The sequence below is a fragment of the Sturnira hondurensis genome, unplaced genomic scaffold (genome assembly GCF_014824575.4).
Source record: "Sturnira hondurensis isolate 20B ecotype Veracruz unplaced genomic scaffold, ASM1482457v3 Scaffold0007797, whole genome shotgun sequence".
Taxonomy (NCBI): Eukaryota; Metazoa; Chordata; class Mammalia; order Chiroptera; family Phyllostomidae; genus Sturnira; species Sturnira hondurensis.
This window is the reverse complement of record NW_028080428.1, coordinates 2,082,759-2,103,527: the sequence shown is the minus strand read 5'-3', so window position 1 is coordinate 2,103,527 and position 20,769 is coordinate 2,082,759. Positions and strand designations below refer to the sequence as shown.

The 20,769-nt window shown below is 57.1% G+C and overlaps 3 protein-coding genes across 3 annotated transcripts; all 3 read left to right on the top strand.

The window, feature by feature from the left end:
* Positions 1–81: 81 nt before the first annotated feature.
* MAP3K11 (mitogen-activated protein kinase kinase kinase 11) lies at positions 82–16,577 on the top strand. The gene is made up of 11 exons (XM_037053214.1): positions 82–227; positions 1,112–2,389; positions 6,739–6,919; positions 7,129–7,277; positions 7,380–7,555; positions 7,702–7,945; positions 8,402–8,515; positions 10,090–10,225; positions 10,327–10,418; positions 14,766–15,179; positions 15,719–16,577. The coding sequence occupies exons 2-11, from the start codon at positions 1,672–1,674 to the stop codon at positions 16,054–16,056; spliced, it is 2,562 nt and encodes an 853-aa protein (XP_036909109.1). The 5' UTR covers positions 82–227; positions 1,112–1,671; the 3' UTR covers positions 16,057–16,577.
* Positions 8,683–9,237, top strand: LOC118991738 (transmembrane protein 14C-like). Its single transcript, XM_037053218.1, has one exon. It carries the CDS (start codon positions 8,791–8,793, stop codon positions 9,133–9,135), a length of 345 nt encoding a protein of 114 aa, XP_036909113.1. The 5' UTR covers positions 8,683–8,790; the 3' UTR covers positions 9,136–9,237.
* Positions 16,578–17,391: 814 nt separating the features above from the next.
* KCNK7 (potassium two pore domain channel subfamily K member 7) lies at positions 17,392–20,553 on the top strand. Its single transcript, XM_037053217.1, has 3 exons — positions 17,392–18,298; positions 19,574–19,972; positions 20,203–20,553. The coding sequence occupies exons 1-3, from the start codon at positions 17,767–17,769 to the stop codon at positions 20,406–20,408; spliced, it is 1,137 nt and encodes a 378-aa protein (XP_036909112.1). The 5' UTR covers positions 17,392–17,766; the 3' UTR covers positions 20,409–20,553.
* Positions 20,554–20,769: the final 216 nt, after the last annotated feature.

Here is a 20,769-nt window from a genome sequence, read left to right as displayed (position 1 = left end):
ACCCGGAAAAGGAAAACCGGACGGCTTAAATGCGCAAGCGCAGGAAGGCGGTGCAATGACTGGAAGCTAGGGAGCCCGTTGGGCGTGCGCAGAACGCAAATGTACGGGAAGAGAATCCAAAAACGTACAAGTGCTTAAGCGCATGCGCAACACCTAGGCGTTGCCAACCAAGCGAAAACCACCACTGGGTGGAACCAAAGGTGCTCTGGTCGAAGAACCAACCACTGGTGAGCAGGCCTACACGCCCTGGAGGAGGATCTGTTAGTGGGCGGAGTTAATTGGCGTATAGCTCTCTCCGTGAGTTACAGGAGGTGGGTAAAAGAATGGAGGCGTGGACTCCCCAGGGCTACAGTGAGAGTACAGCGCCTTTAGAGCACGCCCCTCGTGGTCGGCCCTATTTAGTGCTGGACCTCAAAAACGTCAGGAGCGTCTGTCGACTGGAGTTGCCTCTAGTTCCGGGTCAGAGCGCAGATTTGGAGTTTAAGGAGCGATCCTCCAGAACAGGCGGGCATAGTCGAAATAGGATAGCGTCGTTTTTCTTAAAGTGACAGGCTCAGGCAAGGGGTCAACCCTGTGGTTGTGAGGACGGCTTAGCTATTCCGAATCCAATCAATGGGCAAAGTTCGGGACGAGTCTCAGGTTTCTGCCCACTGGAGAAAGGGCATGAAGAAGTGAATTTTTCCCAGGTGAAGGAAAGAGGAAAGAGCCTTAGACAACCCATTCCAAGAGCTTGAGGTGCAGCCAGTCCAGTCCTCCTCCAGTTTCCCCCAGCCCCACCCCACTAGCCCTGCAAAGCATAGCTTCTGGTCTCCCCTTTTCAGATACGAGAATTAGGCTCAGAGAGAATGGGTCACAACTTCAGAGCCAAGACCAGACTTGGGTTTGTCCCACTTTCACGCCAGGCTCTTTACCCCATTTTGCCGATGCTGATGCAGAAGGCGGGGGTGGCCTGTCCTTAGCAGAGACAACTACGGCAGGGATCAGGGCTACCCTTCTCCTCCCCCTGCCTCTTCTCGACTGCGACCCGAGAACTCTCCAGGCTCAGTCTCCCGCAGCCTCTGGGAGGGGAGCGGTGCTACCCGCTCGCGTCATCTGATGCTGTTTCCTGCAGGAGGGAGAAGAGCGGAAAAAAGTGAAACTCCACCCTCCACCTCTGCCTCCCGCCCCCGGGGCCAAAGTACAAAGGGAGGAGGAAGAAGGGAACGGGGGTTGGAGCCATCGGGCCGAGGGAGCCGGGCCAGGAAGGGGCAGCTCGGCCCTGTTAGGGACACCCCAGCTACCCCTGCGCAAAAAGACCCACCCGGAGCCCAGGCGCTGCCCCTTGCCGGCTCCACCTTGCACTTGGCGGGTGCTGGAACCAAGCTACCAGGACTGCTCTAGGACTGAGGGACGCCTGGGCCCTTCTGAGCTGGCAATGGTGAGACTCCAGAGACCCCGGGGTCCCACCCCCCGAGCCTGACCACACTGCCCTGGGTGGCCCTCCTCAAAAAGCCCGAGATGCGGCGGGCCAGGAGGCGACACGCCTGGCTCCCCAGAGAGGCGTGGGTCTGGGACTGAGGGCCAGGGCCCGGATGCCCAGGTTCCGGGACTAGGGCCTCGGCAGCCAGCAGGGGTGGAGACCAGGGGCACCCAGGGAAGGTCCCCCACACGCCCCAGCGCCGGCTCCCAGCCATGGAGCCCTTGAAGAACCTCTTCCTCAAGAGCCCCCTGGGGTCATGGAACAGCGGGGGCAGCAGTGGAGGCTGGCCAGAGGGGTCCCCGAAAGCAGCGGCTTATGCCAACCCTGTGTGGACAGCCTTGTTCGACTATGAGCCCAATGGGCAGGATGAGCTGGCCCTGCGGAAGGGTGACCGTGTGGAGGTGCTATCCCGGGATGCAGCTATCTCAGGCGATGAGGGCTGGTGGGCGGGCCAGGTGGGCGGTCAGGTAGGCATCTTTCCGTCCAACTATGTGTCTCGGGGCGGCCCGCCCCCCTGCGAGGTGGCCAGCTTCCAGGAGCTGCGGCTGGAGGAGGTGATCGGCATCGGTGGCTTCGGCAAGGTCTACCGTGGAAGCTGGCGAGGCGAGCTGGTAGCTGTGAAGGCAGCTCGACAGGACCCCGATGAGGACATCAGTGTGACAGCTGAGAGTGTGCGCCAGGAAGCTCGGCTTTTCGCCATGCTGGCACACCCCAACATCATTGCTCTCAAGGCTGTGTGCCTTGAGGAGCCCAACCTGTGCCTGGTGATGGAGTATGCAGCTGGTGGGCCCCTCAGCCGGGCCCTGGCTGGGCGGCGTGTACCCCCCCACGTGCTGGTCAACTGGGCTGTGCAGATTGCCCGTGGGATGCACTACCTGCACTGTGAGGCCCTGGTGCCCGTCATCCACCGAGACCTCAAGTCCAACAACAGTGAGTTTTGGGGGGCATGCTTGGAGGGTGACATGGACCACGCACATTCAGATTGCCCACTCTCGGTTGAACCTCCCCCGGGGCTCCTTTGAAAGGTGCCTGGCCCCCAGACCTCTCTTAGTCTGGCCTCTGTGGTACTAGAGGCAGGAGCTCATGCCCAAGGGGAGTCCCAGGTGACTGGGATGTCCACTGTCCTCAAAGCAGGAGTACCAGGCACTGAAGTTCTTGACCCTAACCACAGGAGTCCTTGAACCCAGCCCACAGCTGCCAAATTAAAAAACTTGGGATCTCTCAGGTGGGCCATAATTCTCCTGCCCAGCCATGGCCACCATCTCAAGGCAGCAGAGCGCCAGATGCTGGCACTCCTCGCCCCCGTCCCCTAACTTTCCCAGTTATGCTGGTGGTACACCTCTCTCCCCTCTGCTTATGAGGGGCAGATGCTCCGGAACGGAGCTCTGCCTGGAGCTCAAGGCTAGGACTGGGGCTGCAGTTCTGGCCATGGCCTTCCCCCTGGCTGCGTGGCCTCTAAGTGGTTATTTCAACTCAGAGCTTCAATTCCAGACTCTGTAAAAAGGGAGTAATGGGGAGCAAGAGATGGCTTGACAGACCTGGCAAGCCCGGTGTCTGATGCAGCACACAGTGGGTCCTCCACTGTGAGCATGCGCATTTGGAGGTTGGACCACCTCTCCTGGGACCAGCCTGTGGAGTAGGTGTGGTGGGACTAGGCATTCCGTGTGTGGATATTTCAGGCCCCACACACTGCCCAGCAAGGGTCCAAGACAAGGAGTGACAAGTTCAGAGGGCTTCCTTAAGCAGGTGAGCTTCGTACCAGGCCAAAGGCAGGCAGCATTCACAGAGGCACCCAGCTGGATGTCCAGACAGGGCTGGACAAGAGCAAAGCCCAGGAGGCAGGATCCAGCACAGTAGTGGGGACCTAGGGCTGGGTCTGGTGGGGCCCAGGGTGCAGTCTACAGAGTAAAAGGAAGTGTAGGAAGAGCCAGTGGGGTTACTGGACAGGCGTGGGCAGCTCTTGGAGGGGCAAGCATAGATATTTTGAGCCTCCTGGCTTGGGTTGACCATGGACAAGGGACCTGGGAGCAGCAAATACCAGGACCCGGTGACATCCAAGTCCTTGTCAGGGCTGGAGGGGCCAGGGGATGTCTGCCAGTCACCCCACTCACTCCTCTCATCTGTAGTAGGGGGCATTTCCACCTCTCAGCCTCATTTCTGTGTCCTAGTCATCTAGGGACCCCCACTCCTTGCCACAGCCTGAGGGGGATTCCCCGAAGGCCCCAGGGGGAGGGGACTCCGTCTTCTGTTTTTCCTCCAGTTTTCTTTCCAGAAAAAATGGAACAATAGCCCAGGCCTCTGCTCCCCACCCTCCCCACCGCTTCCTGCGTTTCCTGCTGCCCCTGAGCCTGCTTCCTGCCCTTGCTCCAGCCTCTGCTCCCTCCCCAACCCAGCTGCCTGCAGGGGAGGAAAGAGCTGGGGGGTGGGGGGTTTGTGGGAGAGGAAAGAGCCAGGGATTGCACCCCCACTCCCCTCTAGTTCCCTTGCTTTTCTTCCAGAGCCTGGGTGGTGGTTAAGGGCAGGCAGGGTGCCCTCAGCCTCCCTGAGCCTGGCCTCCCACCTTGCCAACCCCAGTCCTAGGCCTGGGGTGCTGTCTGCGGGATTGGGGCGGGGGAGTCCCTGGACTGGGGGGGCGCAGGCAGGAAACAATGGCGTGATTTTCCTGGACAATGGGGGCCTTGTGAGGAAGCCTGGCGGGGAGTGGAGGGGGAATTCTCCAGGCCCACGAGTCACAGGACTGACCAGCCAGCCCGGCCTGGGCCTGACCTCCCCCACTTCTCCCCCAAAGGACCCCCCCAGTTGGAGACCTGGGCCAGGCCCCCAGAAAGGAGAAGTAGGGACCATGGGAGGGAAGCGGAAGAGGTGTGAGCTGCCTAAGCCACTCCCGAGGCCCACAAGAAGCCAGCCTGGGGAGGGGACTTCGGGCCAGGAAGCCCTAAGGGGGCACTGAGAGGGAGATCTCTAGCCCCCTCTCTTCTGGGTGGCCCCTGACCACCCCATTCCCAAGGTCTACATTGGACACCAGAAGAACAACTTGGGATGAGACCAATTCAAGGTGCTTGGAGAAAAGCAGGAGATGCAGGGGAGGAGAGGAGGGTCTGAGGTGTAAGGTCAAGCTGAGAGCGGGAGTGGGGCAGAGGGCCAGTACAAAGCAGTCCTGAGACTTTGGCTGAGTTACCTGGGGTGCAGATTAGCTGGCTGGAAAGGAGAGGCTGGCCACCATGCCTGAGATGCTAGTGCAGAAAGCGCTCCACTAGTCTGCGAGGCACCAGGTGTGGCTAGGGGCCCAGCCAAAAAAGCAGCAAGCATTGGTCTTCAAGAGGATGGCTGGGTCCTGGCACCAGAAGGGCAGGAGTCCCTCCCCAACCCTGGCACATAGAGCCCTTTACCTGGTCCCACTCCAGCCACCTGCTCCAGCCTATCGTGGTTCTTGGGAATGAGCTTGTATAGGGTTTACCACATGGTCCGGTTCTGAGCCTCAGCAGCCAGGCCAGAGGCTGCTGCAAAGCCGGGAGTGAGTTGTGATAGAAGATGGAGGGTGAGGACAACTGGTTTTAACACACTCGTGCTGCATGTCAGATTCTGCTAAGTCTTTAAAAAGTGAGATCTCATGACAACCCTCTGAAGTGGCTTTTGTTGTCATCCCCAGCTTTATTAACTGTTCAGGACTCAGCCCCAGTCTGGCTCAGAGGGGAGGGTGTATTGCAAGACCATTCTCTGAATTGGGAAAAACGGCAAGAAAGGTTGCTGGGCATGGTGGGATGATGAAGGTGGTTCTTGAAGGCACGTGGACATCAGGTAGGACAGCTGGTGGGCAGCTGAGTTGACTTCTGGCCTAGGACTCCAAGCATAGGAGATGCCGATAGGTGGCTGGCACCTGGGAGAGGCCAAGAAGTCTGGGGGCAGTGGGCAGAGGTTGAGGAGAGGCCGGGCTCTGAGGAACACCGGCACTGAAAAGGCTAAGGGTTGGGGAGCCCCTGAAGGAAACAGCACAAGCAGCCAGAGGCCTCGGGAATGAAGGACATCAGGGCAGGGTTGGGTAGCAGTGCCAGATGCCCCCACAAGGCCCAAAGAGCTTAGCGAGAAGCAGGGTCAGGAGCTGTGACTTTAGGCCTGGAAAAGTGAATACCCTGGTTCTACCACCTCTTCTGAGAAGTCTTCTCTGACTCACTGGGCTGTGGTAGGTGCTGGGGCCCGCCCCTTACCAAGCGGCATGTTAGTACTCCACCCCAAGTACCCTGTGTGCCCCCGTTACAGTGCAGTCACCTGGGTACGAGAGCCGAGAGATGTGCCCTGAAATGCCACGTTCAGAAACATAGTTGGCTCGGCTGTCACTTCTCTCCAGTGCAGTGCTCTCTAACTAGAAAAGTAGAGAGGCCCTTTCAGAGCCTTGGTGGTTCTATGGCTTGGTCCTCTTTCTGTTCCTCTAAAACCTCTTGCATTGGAGCCACGTTTTTCCCTGATGAGAGGTTTGCAAGTTGCTGCTTCTCTCTGTACAGAGTACGGTGGCCCCACTTGGGTCCAAGCCACAAGCCCTTGCCAAGTCTAACCATCCACTCCTACATTTATCCCGAGCTCCTCCTTTCTGGCCAAGAACCATCATTTTCTCAGACTCCTCCCTTTCTCTCCACATCAACTGTGTTAGTAGTTATCTTTTGGAGTCTCTCTCCCCTGGGAGTGGCTGCACTAGCCGCACTGTGATACGGGCATCAGGGGCCTGCAGTGCCCGTTGGGCTTCCTTTCTCACCAAAGGGCTTCCTCCTGCTCTCCACCCCACGGGAGGTTCTGATTCACACTTCTGCCTTAGCAAAATGACAAGACTTGGGTTTCTCTTGAAGTTAAAGTCATAAAGGCTGTGGCTGCTATACTGCTGGTTTCCATCCAACACAGTGTTAGGAGAAAGTTACAGGACTGGCTTTGGAACCACTCAGACTAGGTTGGAATCTGTTTAATTTGCTTATGGCCTTAGCCAAGTCATTTCCTTGTCCAGTTTCTTTGTAACATGGGGATAATAATGTCTACCTGACAAATTGTTGTGTGTAACTGCTACTTTGGAGTGTAAAATGCCTGGCTTATAGTGGCCCCTCTGTAAGCATTGCCCAGCATTATTTTGTCTGATTCTGCCCTAAACCCAGCAGCAAGCTCTCCAGGGCACGATCACCTCTGTGCCCCCTGCACCCAACCAGTTGTCTGTTAAATGACAGTTTGCTCCCAGCTTCTCCCTTGTCCCCGCCACCTGAGCCTGGAACAACCACCATCCTGCCTCTTCTCTTCCCTAGTACTGCTGCTGCAGCCCATCGAGGGTGACGACATGGAGCACAAGACCCTGAAGATCACCGACTTTGGCCTGGCTCGAGAGTGGCACAAAACCACACAAATGAGTGCTGCAGGCACCTATGCCTGGATGGCTCCTGAGGTCATCAAGGCCTCCACCTTCTCCAAGGGCAGTGATGTCTGGAGGTGCGGCTGGTTGGAGGCTGGATGGGGCCAGCAGTGGGACTGCAGGGGGCAGTGGTGGTTGCCAGAGTCTAGGGCTGGGCAGACAGGCAGAGGTGTGTGGGTGGGGTGGGCGGGGTGGGGGTGGAGCAAACCATTTAGTTCCTGGTTGCCTTTGGGGTGAAGTGGCAGTGAGTACAGGAGAGTACACTGATCCTTTGTCTCCCCTACAGCTTTGGGGTGCTGCTGTGGGAATTGCTGACTGGGGAGGTGCCCTACCGTGGCATCGACTGCCTTGCTGTGGCCTATGGAGTGGCTGTTAACAAGCTCACACTGCCCATCCCATCCACCTGCCCTGAGCCCTTCGCACAGCTCATGGCCGGTAAGGGAATGGCGCTGGAGGGTGATGGGCAGGACTCCTTGGCCTAGGCAAATCCACCCACAGACCTCTTCTTACTATCTCCCCTCCACGCTGTGTCCCCAGATTGCTGGGCGCAGGACCCCCACCGCAGGCCCGACTTCGCCTCCATTCTGCAGCAGTTGGAGGCGCTAGAGGCTCAAGTCCTGCGGGAAATGCCGCGGGATTCCTTCCATTCTATGCAGGAAGGCTGGAAGCGTGAGATCCAGGGCCTTTTCGACGAGCTTCGGGCCAAGGAAAAGGTGGGAGGAGTCAGGGTCCCGGTGTTGGAAGGAGACACCCGGAAGGAGTGTCTCCCCAGTCTCCGTTGAGCAGAGTGCGGGGGAGGGCGGGCACCACCCCGACTCTCTCTGGACTAATCCCACCACCTTCCCTGTCTGGGGCACAGGAACTACTGAGCCGCGAGGAGGAGCTGACCCGCGCAGCGCGTGAGCAGCGGTCACAGGCAGAGCAGCTGCGGCGGCGCGAGCACCTGCTGGCTCAGTGGGAGCTGGAGGTGTTCGAGCGCGAGCTGACGCTGCTGTTGCAGCAGGTGGACCGCGAGCGGCCGCACGTGCGCCGCCGCCGCGGCACCTTCAAGCGCAGCAAGCTCCGCGCGCGCGACGGTGGCGAGCGCATCAGCATGCCACTCGGTAAGGGGCTGTTCCCAGCACGGCTTCCGCCATTGGTTGGATGGGTGGAGGGGTGGGGTTAGGCATTCCTGACGTATTGGCGTGCTGAAGACTAGTAGGGGTTGGGACTTGGCGTGTTTGTGGGCGGGTTCCGGCGGGGATATTTGCATGCCGGCCTGGGAATGGCTGCGGCCGGGAAGGGGCGGGGATCATGGAAGTTCTGGGAAGGCCGAGGGGCGGGGCAGGCAGGCTCCCTGGAGTCTTTGACTCAAGCTTCTCGTGGTGGAGTCCGGGCAGTCGGCTTTCCTTACTGAGAGCGTGGGGCCCAGCACGGCAGTAAGGCTAGCCCCAGTCGCACAGCCCCCGTGCCGCCAGGTGCGGTCCCTGCACTGCTTATGAGCTGGCCCAGGGCCTTGCAGGTTTGGTCTTGGCTCTCCTTCATCACAAACCTGCACTCTGCTTCCTTCCTACACGCAGACTTCAAACACCGCATCACTGTGCAGGCCTCGCCCGGCCTGGACCGGAGGAGAAACGTCTTTGAGGTCGGAGCTGGGGACTCGCCCACCTTTCCCCGGTTTCGGGCTATCCAGTGTAAGAAACCTCTCCTCTTTATGTCCTTGTCCCCGCTGCCTATCCTGTCAAAACTTATCCTTGGCCTTGGATCCCACCAGGTCTCCTTTTCCTCCCAGCATATATTTTACTAATTTTCTAAAAGTCAGAGAATTGGACATTTCCGGTGCCAGACTCCCGGTCCCATGGCCTGTGCTCCGTAATCGGAGCAGACCTGTAGGAAAGTGCTTGGGGTACTTGCCCCTGTAGGTGCAGACCTGGTGTAGTCTCCTGTCTAGACTGTGTGAAAGGGAACAATGCAGGACTCTGGCGTACTAGTGCCTTTACATTGGATTGGCTTTGGCTATGCAGCACTAGTTGCTTCTGATGGGATCATTGGTTGTGCAAAAGTCCGCAGTGTCCCATCCCTGGCTGCTGGGCTCCTCTTTGGTGGTTTAGCAGGCCTGGGCGCTTATCAGCTCTCTCAGGATCCAAGGAACATTCGGGTTTTCTTAGCTACATCTGGAACCTTGGCTGGCATTATGGGAATGAGATTCTACCACTCTGGAAAATTTATGCCTTCAGGCTTAATTGTGGGCGCCAGCTTGCTGATGATTGCCAAACTTGGGGTTAGTTTGTTCAATAGACCCCGTCAGTCATAGTCATGTTCCAGCTTGGACTCTTTAAGAATTTTAAAACTACCACTACTTTTAATATATTGAGAGAAATAAGTGCAGTATTTTCACATATACAGACATTTTACTAAACACACACACACACACACACAACACTGAACTTTGCAGAGAAAAGTATTGGCCATTATTATTACAACCCTAAAGAGATGGGTAGCATATAACATGAGAGTTTATAATACCCTCATATAATTTGATTGTTGTATGTTGATGTTATTTCTTCTTCCTGTACTTTTACATAAAGTCTCAAGGGGTAAAATGTTAGGTGTCAACATTGGGGGCCCTGCAACTCCCCATGGCCAAGAACATTGTGAAAAAAAATCACTTACGAGATTTGGGATGTCTGTTCTTTTGCTCGTCTTAGAGCACAGGCCTACTTTGAAATTATGTAAAGGAAATATTAGTGGGAATAAAAAGTTTAGTATAAGAAAAAAAAGTCAGAGAATTGTATACTAGTATTTTCTAATTGTACGAGTCCTTGTTTTTCTAAGTGTTTTGCTAATGTTAACTTAATTTCTCACAATAACTTTGAGCTAACTGTCCTTGTTACTAAGTTTTATAAGCAAGAAAAGTGGGAAAAACAAACTTGCTTAACATTATAAGAGTTAAGAGTCAGAATTAAATGGCTAATAAGGGTCAGAATTAAAACCCAAGCAGCATTCTACTGAGTTTGTACTGACTGGTGAGCAGCAAATGCCAGGTGAGGACTAGATAAGATGCCCCATCCTACTGCCTGCCCCAGGACCCAAACCCACCTGCCCAGCCCCAAATCTGCTCAGTTCTCTGGGGCCCAAAGCCCGCCCTGGGGTTGGATTGGGGCTTCCATCCTCTGGCATTACCCCTGGAGCCTGACTCATGATGGGAGAGAACCTGGATGAGGGCTCTTGACCTTAGCTTGGACTCTATCGGTTTTCCCCTGGACAGTGGAGCCTGCAGAACCTGGCCAGGCATGGGGCCGCCAGTCCCCCCGACGTCAGGAGGACTCAAGCAATGGAGAGCGCCGAGCGTGCTGGGCCTGGGGTCCCAGTTCCCCCAAGCCTGGGGAAGCCCAGAATGGGAGGTGAGTGCCTGAGTGCCCGAGTGCCCCCAACTCCAGTATCATCTGCCTCTCAGCCATTCTTAAGGTTCACGAAGCACAACCCTCTCCCCTCCTGTAACCAGGAGAAGGTCCCGCATGGACGAAGCCACCTGGTACCTGGAATCAGATGATTCATCCCCCTTAGGATCTCCTTCCACACCCCCAACGCTCAATGGTGAGTGGCCTTGTTGCCCCCCAGCAGACTCTTGCTGCGCTCTTTCTGGAAGTACAATGGGGAGACCAGCAGAAGCCACAAGGTACAGCAAACCCAATTCTGACCTCTAGACCGACAACTGAGCTGGGCACAGCCCATGCCTCAGGGAGCCCAGAATCTGGTCCCTTATTCAGGCCTGGCCTGAATAAAGGCTCTTTCCCAGCCCCGTGACAGTCACTTTCCCTCAGCAGGCTCTAGGGAGGGAAGGAAGATGGAATGGTACCCCCTCGATTTGGGACCCATGGGAAGCTAAGCTTAGAAAGGTGAAGGAAACTTCCCAGGTGGGGTGGAGACAGACAAGTAGCTGCCACACTATGCTTCTCAGAGTCCCTTCTGAGGAGTTTGGAGCGGGTGGCAGGGTAGTAGAGCTGAGCAGGCAGGGCCCATTCTCACCGCATCTGGGGCAGTTCTGGGCTTTTATTTTCTCTGTGATGATAATGATACTTACTGTGTGCCAGGCATTCCGTCCAAGCAACAGCCGTGTAAGGCAGGTGCTATTATCATCCCCATTTTACAGGTGAGAAAACTGAAGCTCCGAGAGGTGGGATAACCTACCTAAAGCCCCCAGCTAAGGATTTGAACCCAGAGAAACCTTGGCTGCCACGCTCATGGCGAGCTTCCTCGGAAGTTTTCACATGAAGAAAGGGTTTCTCACATACAAACTTCTGGGCAGGCTGGGGGGTCAGGCAGAGGGCAGGGCTCCCATGTGAGCGGGATCAGGGCTCGGCTCAACACTGTCCAGCGCTGGCAGGGCTGGAAAGCTGCAGCCCCTGCTGCCCGTGGGTCTCTCCAGAGCCCTCAGCTGCCTCGCTCTGCACGGCCAGAACGCAGGGCCTGCCTCCACCCTCTCAGACTGGCGTGCTCTCCAGCCAGCCACGCAGACTCTCCTCCCACCCGCCCAGTGTGGCACCTCCGCCACCACCTGCACTACTGCTCATAGCAGTCACAACAGCTGACATTTGTCAGGTCTCTCCTATGTGCCGGGCAGCCCCATCAGGCAAACATTATTATTAGCTCCATCTTACTTAGGAGAAAATAGAGGCACAAAGCAGTCAAGGGCGTTGAGATATATAGGGCACACAGTGGACAGCAATTTTAACCAGGTCCGCCTCCAGAGGCAGGGCTCTGCACCCCTGTCTGGCACACTGTTTTCTGCTTACCCCGAGCTGGCTGTGCTGCAGGGACTGGCCTGAGACTTGGAAGGCCAAAAGGGCCACTTGGCACTTACTTGTCGACAGAAATTGCCCTGTGTTGCGTGTTGCCCTGGAGCTGATAATTACCATTTTTTAAAGATTTTATTTACTTATTTTTCGAGAAAGGGAAAGAAAAATCTATATGCGAGAGTTACGTCAATTGGTTCCCCCACCTGGGGAGCTAGCCCGAAATCTAGGCATGTGCCCTGACTGGGAATCGAACTAGTGACATTTACTGCAGTAACTTCTTTCCACTCAAATATTGTGTAGTGCCCTCCATCTTAACTTAGTTTCATCCTGTTTTTCTTGCTTATTTGAAACCTACTTTCCCCTATTCTGTTTAAACTCACTGTAAGTGATCGCTTTCTCTGCCTTGAAAATGGGGTCATGGCAGTCACCTTATGTGGTTGCTGCCGGGCTGTAAGAGTGGGTTCTCCCATCAAACACGTGTCGGTGCATTTCATGAGCTGGGCACCTGTCAGAGTCGGATCCCAGACCTGCACTGCCCAGAGCCCGGGAAGGGCGGGGAGGAGCAGGAGGCAAATTCGTAAATAAACATGCAGCAAAAGCAGTGGGTGAGGGTAGGGCTGTGCACAGACAACCTGAGCCGTCACTGCACAGGTGGGGGGCATTCTGGGAAGGCTTCTAAGAGAGGGAAAAACTGGTTTTCCTCTACACTCTACTCAGTTCATGTCTGACACCAAATATGTGAGGTTTTTCCCCATGCTGACCGATTCTCCAGTACCAGCTGGGTTCCTCCTATTCAGTTCCTACACTGTCTTCCTGGAGTTAGTTCCTTGGAGCCTGCAGGTTAAGGGCTCAGTCCCCCAAGACTGCTCCTACTTCGGATGCCACCTGCGCTTCTGACTGACTGGCTGTAACTCAGAGGTTCCACAAGCCCTGCCTCAGGTTTGGTGATCTGCTAGAGCATCTCATGGAACTCAGGAAAAGTTTACTTACTAGATTACCAGTTAGTTACAAGGCAGGGGTGTCCAGCCTTTTGGCGCCTCTGGGCCACACTGGAAGAAGAGCTGTCTCGGGCCACACATTAGATACACAAACACTAACGAAAACTGACGAGCAAAAAAAGGCCCGTGCATAATTTTCGTGAGATCCACCACCAGAGATAAGCAAAAATGATCATGTAATAACGCTAATTATGCAGCGGCCCTTTCGATAATCTTTCAAAATTGCCAAGCAGGTCCCAAATTTGTGATCACTAATACAGGAAATGTCCATATCTAAGTAATAAAACTTAATACAAAACCTAAGTAATGTTTCAAATAAGTTAACGATTTTGTGTTGGGCCACATTCAGGGCCGTCTTGGGCTGCAGGTTGGACACCCCTCTGTAAAGGAGGCAGATCCAGACCAGCCAGACGGGAGAGGTGTGCAGGGCAGGGGGCGTGGGAAGGGGCGAGGGTGTCAATGCCCTCTCGGAAAGTTCTCCAAACCCTTCGGCTAGGATTCTTACAGAGGCTTCACTACGTGGATGTGATTGATTGATAAAATTATTGGTGGTTGAGCTCAGTCTCCAGCCTCTCCCTTCCCTGGAGGGAGCAGGGCTGGAAGTTCCTAATGACACTTCGGGCGTCCCTACGGGCTTACCAAAAGTCACCCCATGTGGCTAAAAGGGGGTTGCTGTGAATTTAAAAACTGCTTCTGCTTTAAAAAAAAAAAAGTGCTCCTTTTACCTTTATCACTCTGCCACCTAGAAAATTCCCAGGGTTTTAGCAGCTCTGAAGTTTTTAAAAAATATTTTATTTATTTAGAGGGGAAGGGAAGGAGAGAAATATCAATGTATGGTTGCCTCTTGTGCATCCCCTGCTGGGAACTGGCCTGCAACCCAGGCATGTGCCCTGACTGGGAATCGAACCGTGACCGTGTGATTCCCAGGCCCGTGCTCAATCCACTGAGCCACACCAGCCAGGGCCAAATATATGTTTGTATTATATCTCAGTATCAGTTTCACAGAGGTGACAGCTGAGCTGGGTCTGGGTGAGTGGGAAAGGTATGCTGGGAGGCGTGGGGCTCACCAGACCTGAGCAAGAGGAAGCCTGGCTGGAGCTCAGCTCAGAGTGGGGTTGAGAGCCAGGGAGTGGTGGGAGGGGCTAGGCCTGCACCTCCTGGATCTGTGAAAGTTAGCCCTAGCACATCTGTTAGCAGAGGTTTGTTGAATGAATGAGTGAATGAAGCTGGAAAAATAAGCAGGAGCCAATTCAGGAAGGGTCCGGAAATAATAACTTTTTATACAGAGACCTGTCTCGAGAGTCGCAGAGACTGGGTAAGGGTTGTGGCTGAGAACAGGGTTCCCTCCCACCCCAGCCAAGTCCTGGTTCACAGTGGAAGCTCACTTCCCAGCCCTGCATTTCTCCCACTCCACACCCAGCCCCGTGCTCCACTCCAGGCAGGCCCGCTCCATGCTTGGCCCAAAGAGAAAGGGAGGCAGAAGGGACAGCGCAAACTGCGAGTTTGGACTTAATTCTAGTGGCAGTGGAGGGTCATGGCAGGTTCTACAGCCAAGGAGGACCTGACAAAATTGGGGTTTGTGGGAGGCCATCATAGACACCCCCTCCTCAATGTCAGGCCCCCTGGGCTCACAGGTAAGACCCAGGTGTCCTGAAATCTGGTTGGAAAGTGGTGGAGAGCAGAGGTTCTGTTGCCTTTATGAATGGCTTGAGGCCGGCTCCGCCCCATCCTGGCTGTGCAGCCTCAGGTCGGCGTTTAACTTCTCTGAGCCTGGTCCGGTCCCTGGGACCCTCCAGGTGCCCCTGAGAGAGAGGGAGGTGAGACCACTGAGGCCCACTGTAACCTGGCCTCAGCTTGCCTCCTGGTGGATCCCTTTTGTCCCATCCCTGGGTTCCAGAGCAGCTGGCTGCCTCCCAGGCTTTGCCTCTGCTGGTTCCTTGGCCTGCACTGCTCTCCCCTCACCGCCCACCCCCAACTTCTGAAAGGCCAGTGTATGTGAGAGAGGGGGGGGGGAGGGGAGGAGGGGAGGCCTGGTGGGCTGGGTCAGGGAAGATATGGGAGCAGAACTCAGTCCTTGAACCAGGGCCACTGAGGGTCCCAGGGCTCTCCTGAAGACAGTCTAACCTGTGTCTCACCCTCGCCACCAGGTAACCCTCCACGGCCGAGCCCGGAGCCGGAGGAGCCACGGCGGCAGGCCCCAACCCCAACGGAACGCAGTAGCAGCTCCGGGACTCCCAAGCTGATCCAGCGCGCGCTGCTGCGTGGCACAGCCCTGCTCGCCTCGCTGGGCCTTGGCCGTGACCTGCAGCCGCCCGGGGGTCCAAGCCGCGATCGTGGGGAGCCCCAACAAATGCCCTCCACGCAGCAGCCCACACCATCTCCAGTCCAGCCCTCTTCCCCACTCCCCTCCCGGCTCATCTGCTTCTCCTCCAAGATGTCCAGCGCCCCCACCTCCCGGTCGAGCCCCAGCCCATCCAATCCCGCGCCCCTGCTGTTGGACCTGGGTGTCCCAGCGGGCCAGCCATCAGCCAAGAGCCCCCGGCGTGAGGAGGAGAGGCGCGGTGAGTGGGCCTTTGCAGGCCTTACGCTTGGTGAGGGAGAAGGCAGTCAGGCCCGGCCCATAGGCCCACAGCCTTCTGCTGGGCCACGTAGCAGACTGCTGGGCACACATGAAAGGAACTGAATTCTAAGCTCAGCTACCTGGTGGTCAGGGGTGGAGTGGGGCGGGCCAGGCCAGTTGTGAAATAACAAGTGCTGATGACAGCAGACCCTACTTGTTGCCCACTGTCAGGGGCTATTCCCAGGGCTTTAGAGAGAGTGTCTCAGCAGTCACCATAAGGACCCTGTGAACCAGCAACTCCTGCTAGACTTATTTGTTAAACAAAGAACCTGAAGGCACAGCTCGAGCGAGCGCCTCACAGCTGCCACAGCTTCCCAGTGGGGAAGTGGCAGAGCTGGGGTCCAAGCCCGGGCTTGTCTGCTCTGCAGGCCTGGCTCGTAACCGTGGCCTAAACTGAGGCCCTGAGCAGGGCAGTGCCTGCTGGGGACACCCCGGAGTAGGTGGCTGCCTAACCCTGTGCCCCTTTCCCGCCCTTCACAGGAAGCACTGTTTCGCCCCCCCCAGGGATATCGCGCTCCGCTCCGGGCACCCCAGGCACCCCACGCTCGCCGCCTCTGGGCCTCATCAGCCGACCTCGGCCCTCACCCCTTCGCAGCCGCATCGACCCATGGAGCTTCGTGTCAGCTGGGCCACGGCCTTCACCCCTGCCCTCGCCACAGCCTGCGCCCCGTCGGGCACCCTGGACCTTGTTCCCAGACTCAGACCCCTTCTGGGACTCTCCACCCACCAACCCCTTCCGGGGGGGGCCTCAGGACTGCAGGGCACAAACCAAAGACATGGGTGCCCAGGCCCCATGGGTGCCCGAGGCAGGGCCATGAGTGGGCCATGCCGCTCCCCACGCTGCAGCTGTCCCAGAGGAGCCACAGCACACACTGGAATGGGAGCCAGGCGAGCCTCCACTGCCTTGGTTTCCCCCCAGGGACCCGCCCCTCTTGGGGGTCAGGAACACTACACTGCACAGGAAGCCTTCACACTGGATGGGGGGCCTGCACCCCCCACATACCTGCAACCTGTGGGTCCCCCAACTTACCCGCCCCACTGGGGCCTGACACTGTACCCAGCCGGTTGGGAGGACCATAGGCTGTCTCAGGGAACTGCCCCCAGGGGTAGTGCAGGGGGGAGGGGAGGTGCGAGGGAGAGGGGCCAGCTGCAGCTGTCACCAGCACTTCTGACCAAGTCCTGCTACTGTGGCCCCTGCCCCAGGGCTTAGTGCCTGGTCCCCCCCTGCCCTGGGGGTCATCCGGGGCCGGGGTTCTCTGGGTGCCTTTCTGCTGCCCCGGCCAGGTCTGGGGCCTCAGCCTCGGGATCCAATGAAGCCAAATAAACTCCCCAAGCTGTCTCCCGGAGCCCAGCCTGTCACCTTTCTTGGAAGTAACTAGGGATCTGACCCATCACACAACCGTGGTGACTTCATGCCCCCAGCAGTTGGCCAGGGCTTAGGCAGGTGCCTTGCCCCATACCTCTCTCCTGGGACCAAGTCACTGGCTGCAGTCAGGCTTTCATGGCCCTTGTCAGCCTCCCTGGCACCCACACAAACGTGTCACCCACCTCCCCACCCCTGCCAGGCCTTTCCCACCACTGTGAGCAACTTCACTGCTGCAACAAGGCCCCTGCTTACGCTCAGGGGCTGGCTCAACACTGCCTTCCCTGGCCGTGCTGCTCCCCACCTGGACAGCTGGCTGGATTCGAATCCATAGCTCTCCGGGCAGCATTTTGGGGCTTTACCCTGGGTGTGTCTATTCTAGGGTCTGGACACGGGAGGAGTGAGCCACCCTGGCAGCCGGTCCCACTCCCACTTTTCCTTACTACCATGGGGTTCTGATGTGTATGGGGGTCCCAGACTGAGCTCCCTGCCTTCTGTGCCCTATGGCAGCCAGACCCACTGTGTTCAGGTGGGTGGGCACGGGAGGTTTTCAGGAGGGCCTTGGACAGGAGGCCTGACCACGCCATCCGCTGGGGGCACTCCACACGTCCTTGATGAACTTCACCGGCTCTGCGCCCACTGGACCCCGTCGTCCAAAGTCCCACATTCCTCTCCTGCACAGCCGCCCGGGCCACCACCTCCCATCTATGTCTACAGCAGCACCTGCCCTGTGGGTCCCCTGGGCTACCTTCATCCTCAAGGCCCTGTGTCCTTGCCCCTGTAGCTGTCCCCCTTGACTGGTGTCTTCTGTCCCCCAGCTGAAATGTCACTCACAGGAGCCACCCACGGAGCTTCCCCTCCTGCAGAACTCTCCCATTACCCAAGACTTTCCTTCAGGGCGTCGATGGCAGTGTGACACGTCGTGTCTCCTTGCTAACATGTTTTCTTGTGTGAACACCAGGAGGGAAGGGGCCTGTGTCTATCCTCTTCCCATGTCCTCAGGATGGAAGCCACTGCTAAGTGGTGCATGGAGCACATGAGACCAAGTGAGCATGTCCCTGAGCACACCGCTGCAGTGTGACTTTGAGCCAGTCATTCACCTCTCTGGGCCTTGTCATTCTCCACCCCACCCTCACCACCCCAGCTTCAGGGAATCGGGCAATTAATGGCTCCCAGAGGACTGATCCAGTTCACCTCCAAGCCTGAGCTGCCTCTCCCCTCCCTCCCTTTCACAGTCATCCTGGCTGTGTCCCTGAGCTTCCCTCACTCTCAGCCACCCACGCAGCACCTCCTCCCAGCCTCACCTGCCAGCCCCTCCCAGAGGCCTGAGGTGGAGCAGCCGGCTCTCAGGACACCTCAGACTCCCAGGCAGTGCGCCATGGGGGGCCTGAGGCCCTGGGCCCGATGCGGGCTACTGATGGTGGCCCACTTGCTAGCTCTAGGGCTTGGGGCCGTGGTATTCCAGGCCCTGGAGGGACCTCCAGCACTCCGGCTCCAGGCCAAACTCAGGTCTGAACTGGCCACTTTCCAGGCGGAGTACGGGGCATGTCTGCCAAGCGGGGCCCTGGAGGAGTTGCTGGGCACCGCCCTGGTAGCCCAAGCCCACGGGGTCTCCAGCTTGGGCAATGGCTCAGAGGCCAGGACCTGGGACCTGCCCTCAGCCCTGCTCTTCACCGCCAGCATCCTCACCACCACGGGTAAGGCCACCAGGTGGCTGGGCAGGAGGGGGCTCCTGATTCCAGCACTCCCTGGGGTTCCGGGGGGGTGCAGCCCTTCCCCCAGCTCCAAAGTGCCAGACAGAACCCAGGCCCTACTAGGCTTGACATCAGAGCAGAGCCTCTTCCCATCAACACACCCCAACTGGTGCCTCAACTTCAGCTGCCAGGAGAGGTGTGGCCCCCAGCCCCACCCCCAGGCACCCTCTGAGACCCAGGAGAGGTGCCCAGAACCCATGGGACGAAAGTGAGACAAGGATAGATTCTTGGATGGAGGCAAATGGAGCAAACCTGGGGAGTGCAGGAGCACAGATGCAGGAGGGAATGTGGGGGGGCGGCCCCTGGGGGAGGAAGTCTTGATGAGATGCCAGTCAGGGTAGAGAGACAGGGGTGAGGGAACTCCTGGCAATGGGCACAGCATGCGTGAAGAAATAAAGAAATAAAGCAATGGGACTCAGCTCCGGGAACCCACAGCCAGTTTCCTGTTGTTTTTTTTTTTTAATCTGCAAAGTCTCTAAATATATATTTTTTAATTAGTCTGTTTTCCAACTTCTTTTGGAGAAATCAGAAACCTACTTACATTGAGACACTATACCAGCTGGAGTGGAACGGGGCCTGTCCTTCCAGGCAGGGGGCACACTCCACGGCGCACCCCAGTCCCCGCTCCCTCGTCTCACCTCGGAGCACTGGAGCACCCCCTAGGCACTGGCGGTTGAGGCACTGAGGTTTCCAGCCTCGGACTAGCTGATCCTGTTCTCCCACTCTCACACCTCTCCCGGGCTTTGCTCGGGCTGTTCCAGCACTGAATGAATGCCCTTTCTCACGCGAACTGCCTCTTCTGTAGCTCTTTGCATCACGCGTCTCAATAGATTTCCCTGCAGGCCCAGCACATAGGATAACTCGATACACCTTTGGGGAAGGAAAGAGTGGGTGATATTCTGCCCACTGGTTGTGGAAGTATCAGTTAAGAGGCAGAGTTGAGGAATCCTGGAAAGCCAGGCAAGAGGCCTGAGGGAAGACTGTCTCTTTCAATTCTTTCACTTTCCAGAAGATAAAAGAGTAGCCCAGAGAGGTTAAGGGACTTACTACCCAAGAATCCCCACCAATGAGGAGCAGAGCCAGCCAGAGCATGGGCCTGAAAAGTTCTGGCAATTTCAGCCACTAGAGGGCAGCCTTCAGCTAAGGCTTATCAGGGGAAGTGGGAACCCAGCAGGCATTGCACTCAAATGCTCACTGCCCTGTCTTGCTTCTGTCCAGGTTATGGCAGCATGGCCCCGCTATCCGCAGGTGGAAAGGCCTTCTGTGTGGTGTATGCAGCCCTGGGGCTGCCAGCTTCCCTAGCACTTGTGGCCACACTGCGCCACTGCCTGCTGCCTCTGCTCAGCCGCCCGGTTGCCCAGGTAGCTGTCCACTGGCAGCTGGCCCCAGCCAGGGCTGCGCTGCTACAGGCAGCTGTGCTAGGTCTGCTAGTGACTGGTACCTTTGTGCTGCTGCCAGCACTGGTGCTGTGGGGTCTGCGGGGCGATGGCAGCCTGCTGGAGGCCATCTACTTCTGCTTCGGCTCACTCAGCACCATCGGCCTAGGGGACCTGCTGCCTGGTCACGGCCGTGACCTGAATCCAGTGCTTTACCACCTCGGCGAGATGGCACTTCTTGGTGAGTCCAGCTGCCAAGGAGCACCAGTGGAGGAGGGAAGAGGAGTCTGGACTACAACTCCCATAAGCCACTGGGGAGGCTGGCCTTCATAGGTGGGGGGAACTATAGTTGGAAGAACCCAGGCAACAGAACTGTGAGTGGCATCAGGTGCCAGGGTGGGTCACCGGGCTAGGTGGGCAGGAAGCATCAGCAGCACCCCAAAAGCTGCCCTAGCAACCTTTCCTCCCCAGGCTACTTGCTCCTGGGGCTCCTGGCCATGCTGCTAGCAGTGGAGACGTTCCTGGAGCTGCCACAGGTCCGTGCCATGACGAAGTTTTTTGGGTCCAGTGGCCCTTCCACCACTGAAGACCAAGGTGGCATCCTAGGCCAGGATGCACTGGCTCTAAGCACCCTGCCCCCTGCAACCACAGCCCCAGAACAGACCCTGGCCTGCTGACTGACAGGCGTCAGGTGATGCAGTTAACTCCTTTCAGATGAAGCAGCCTGAGGGGTTAGCCTCTAGAGATGGGAGGGGAGGGTTGGAGGGGAGGGTTGGACGTGAGGACCTCAGAGAACAAAATGGGCCCTGGCTGGTGTGGCTCAGTGGAGGTCGCCAGTTCAATTCCCAGTCAGGGCACCTGCCTGGGTTGCAGGAGTGTGCGAGAGAGGCAACTGATCGACATTATCTCTCCCACATTGATGTTTCTCTCCTTTTCTTCTGTCCGAAAGTAAATAAAATAAAAATAGGCAACAACCTCAACTGTGCTTTTGTCTCTTTTTTCAAAATGGTTCTCTACAGGGATCAACAGCCCAAACCC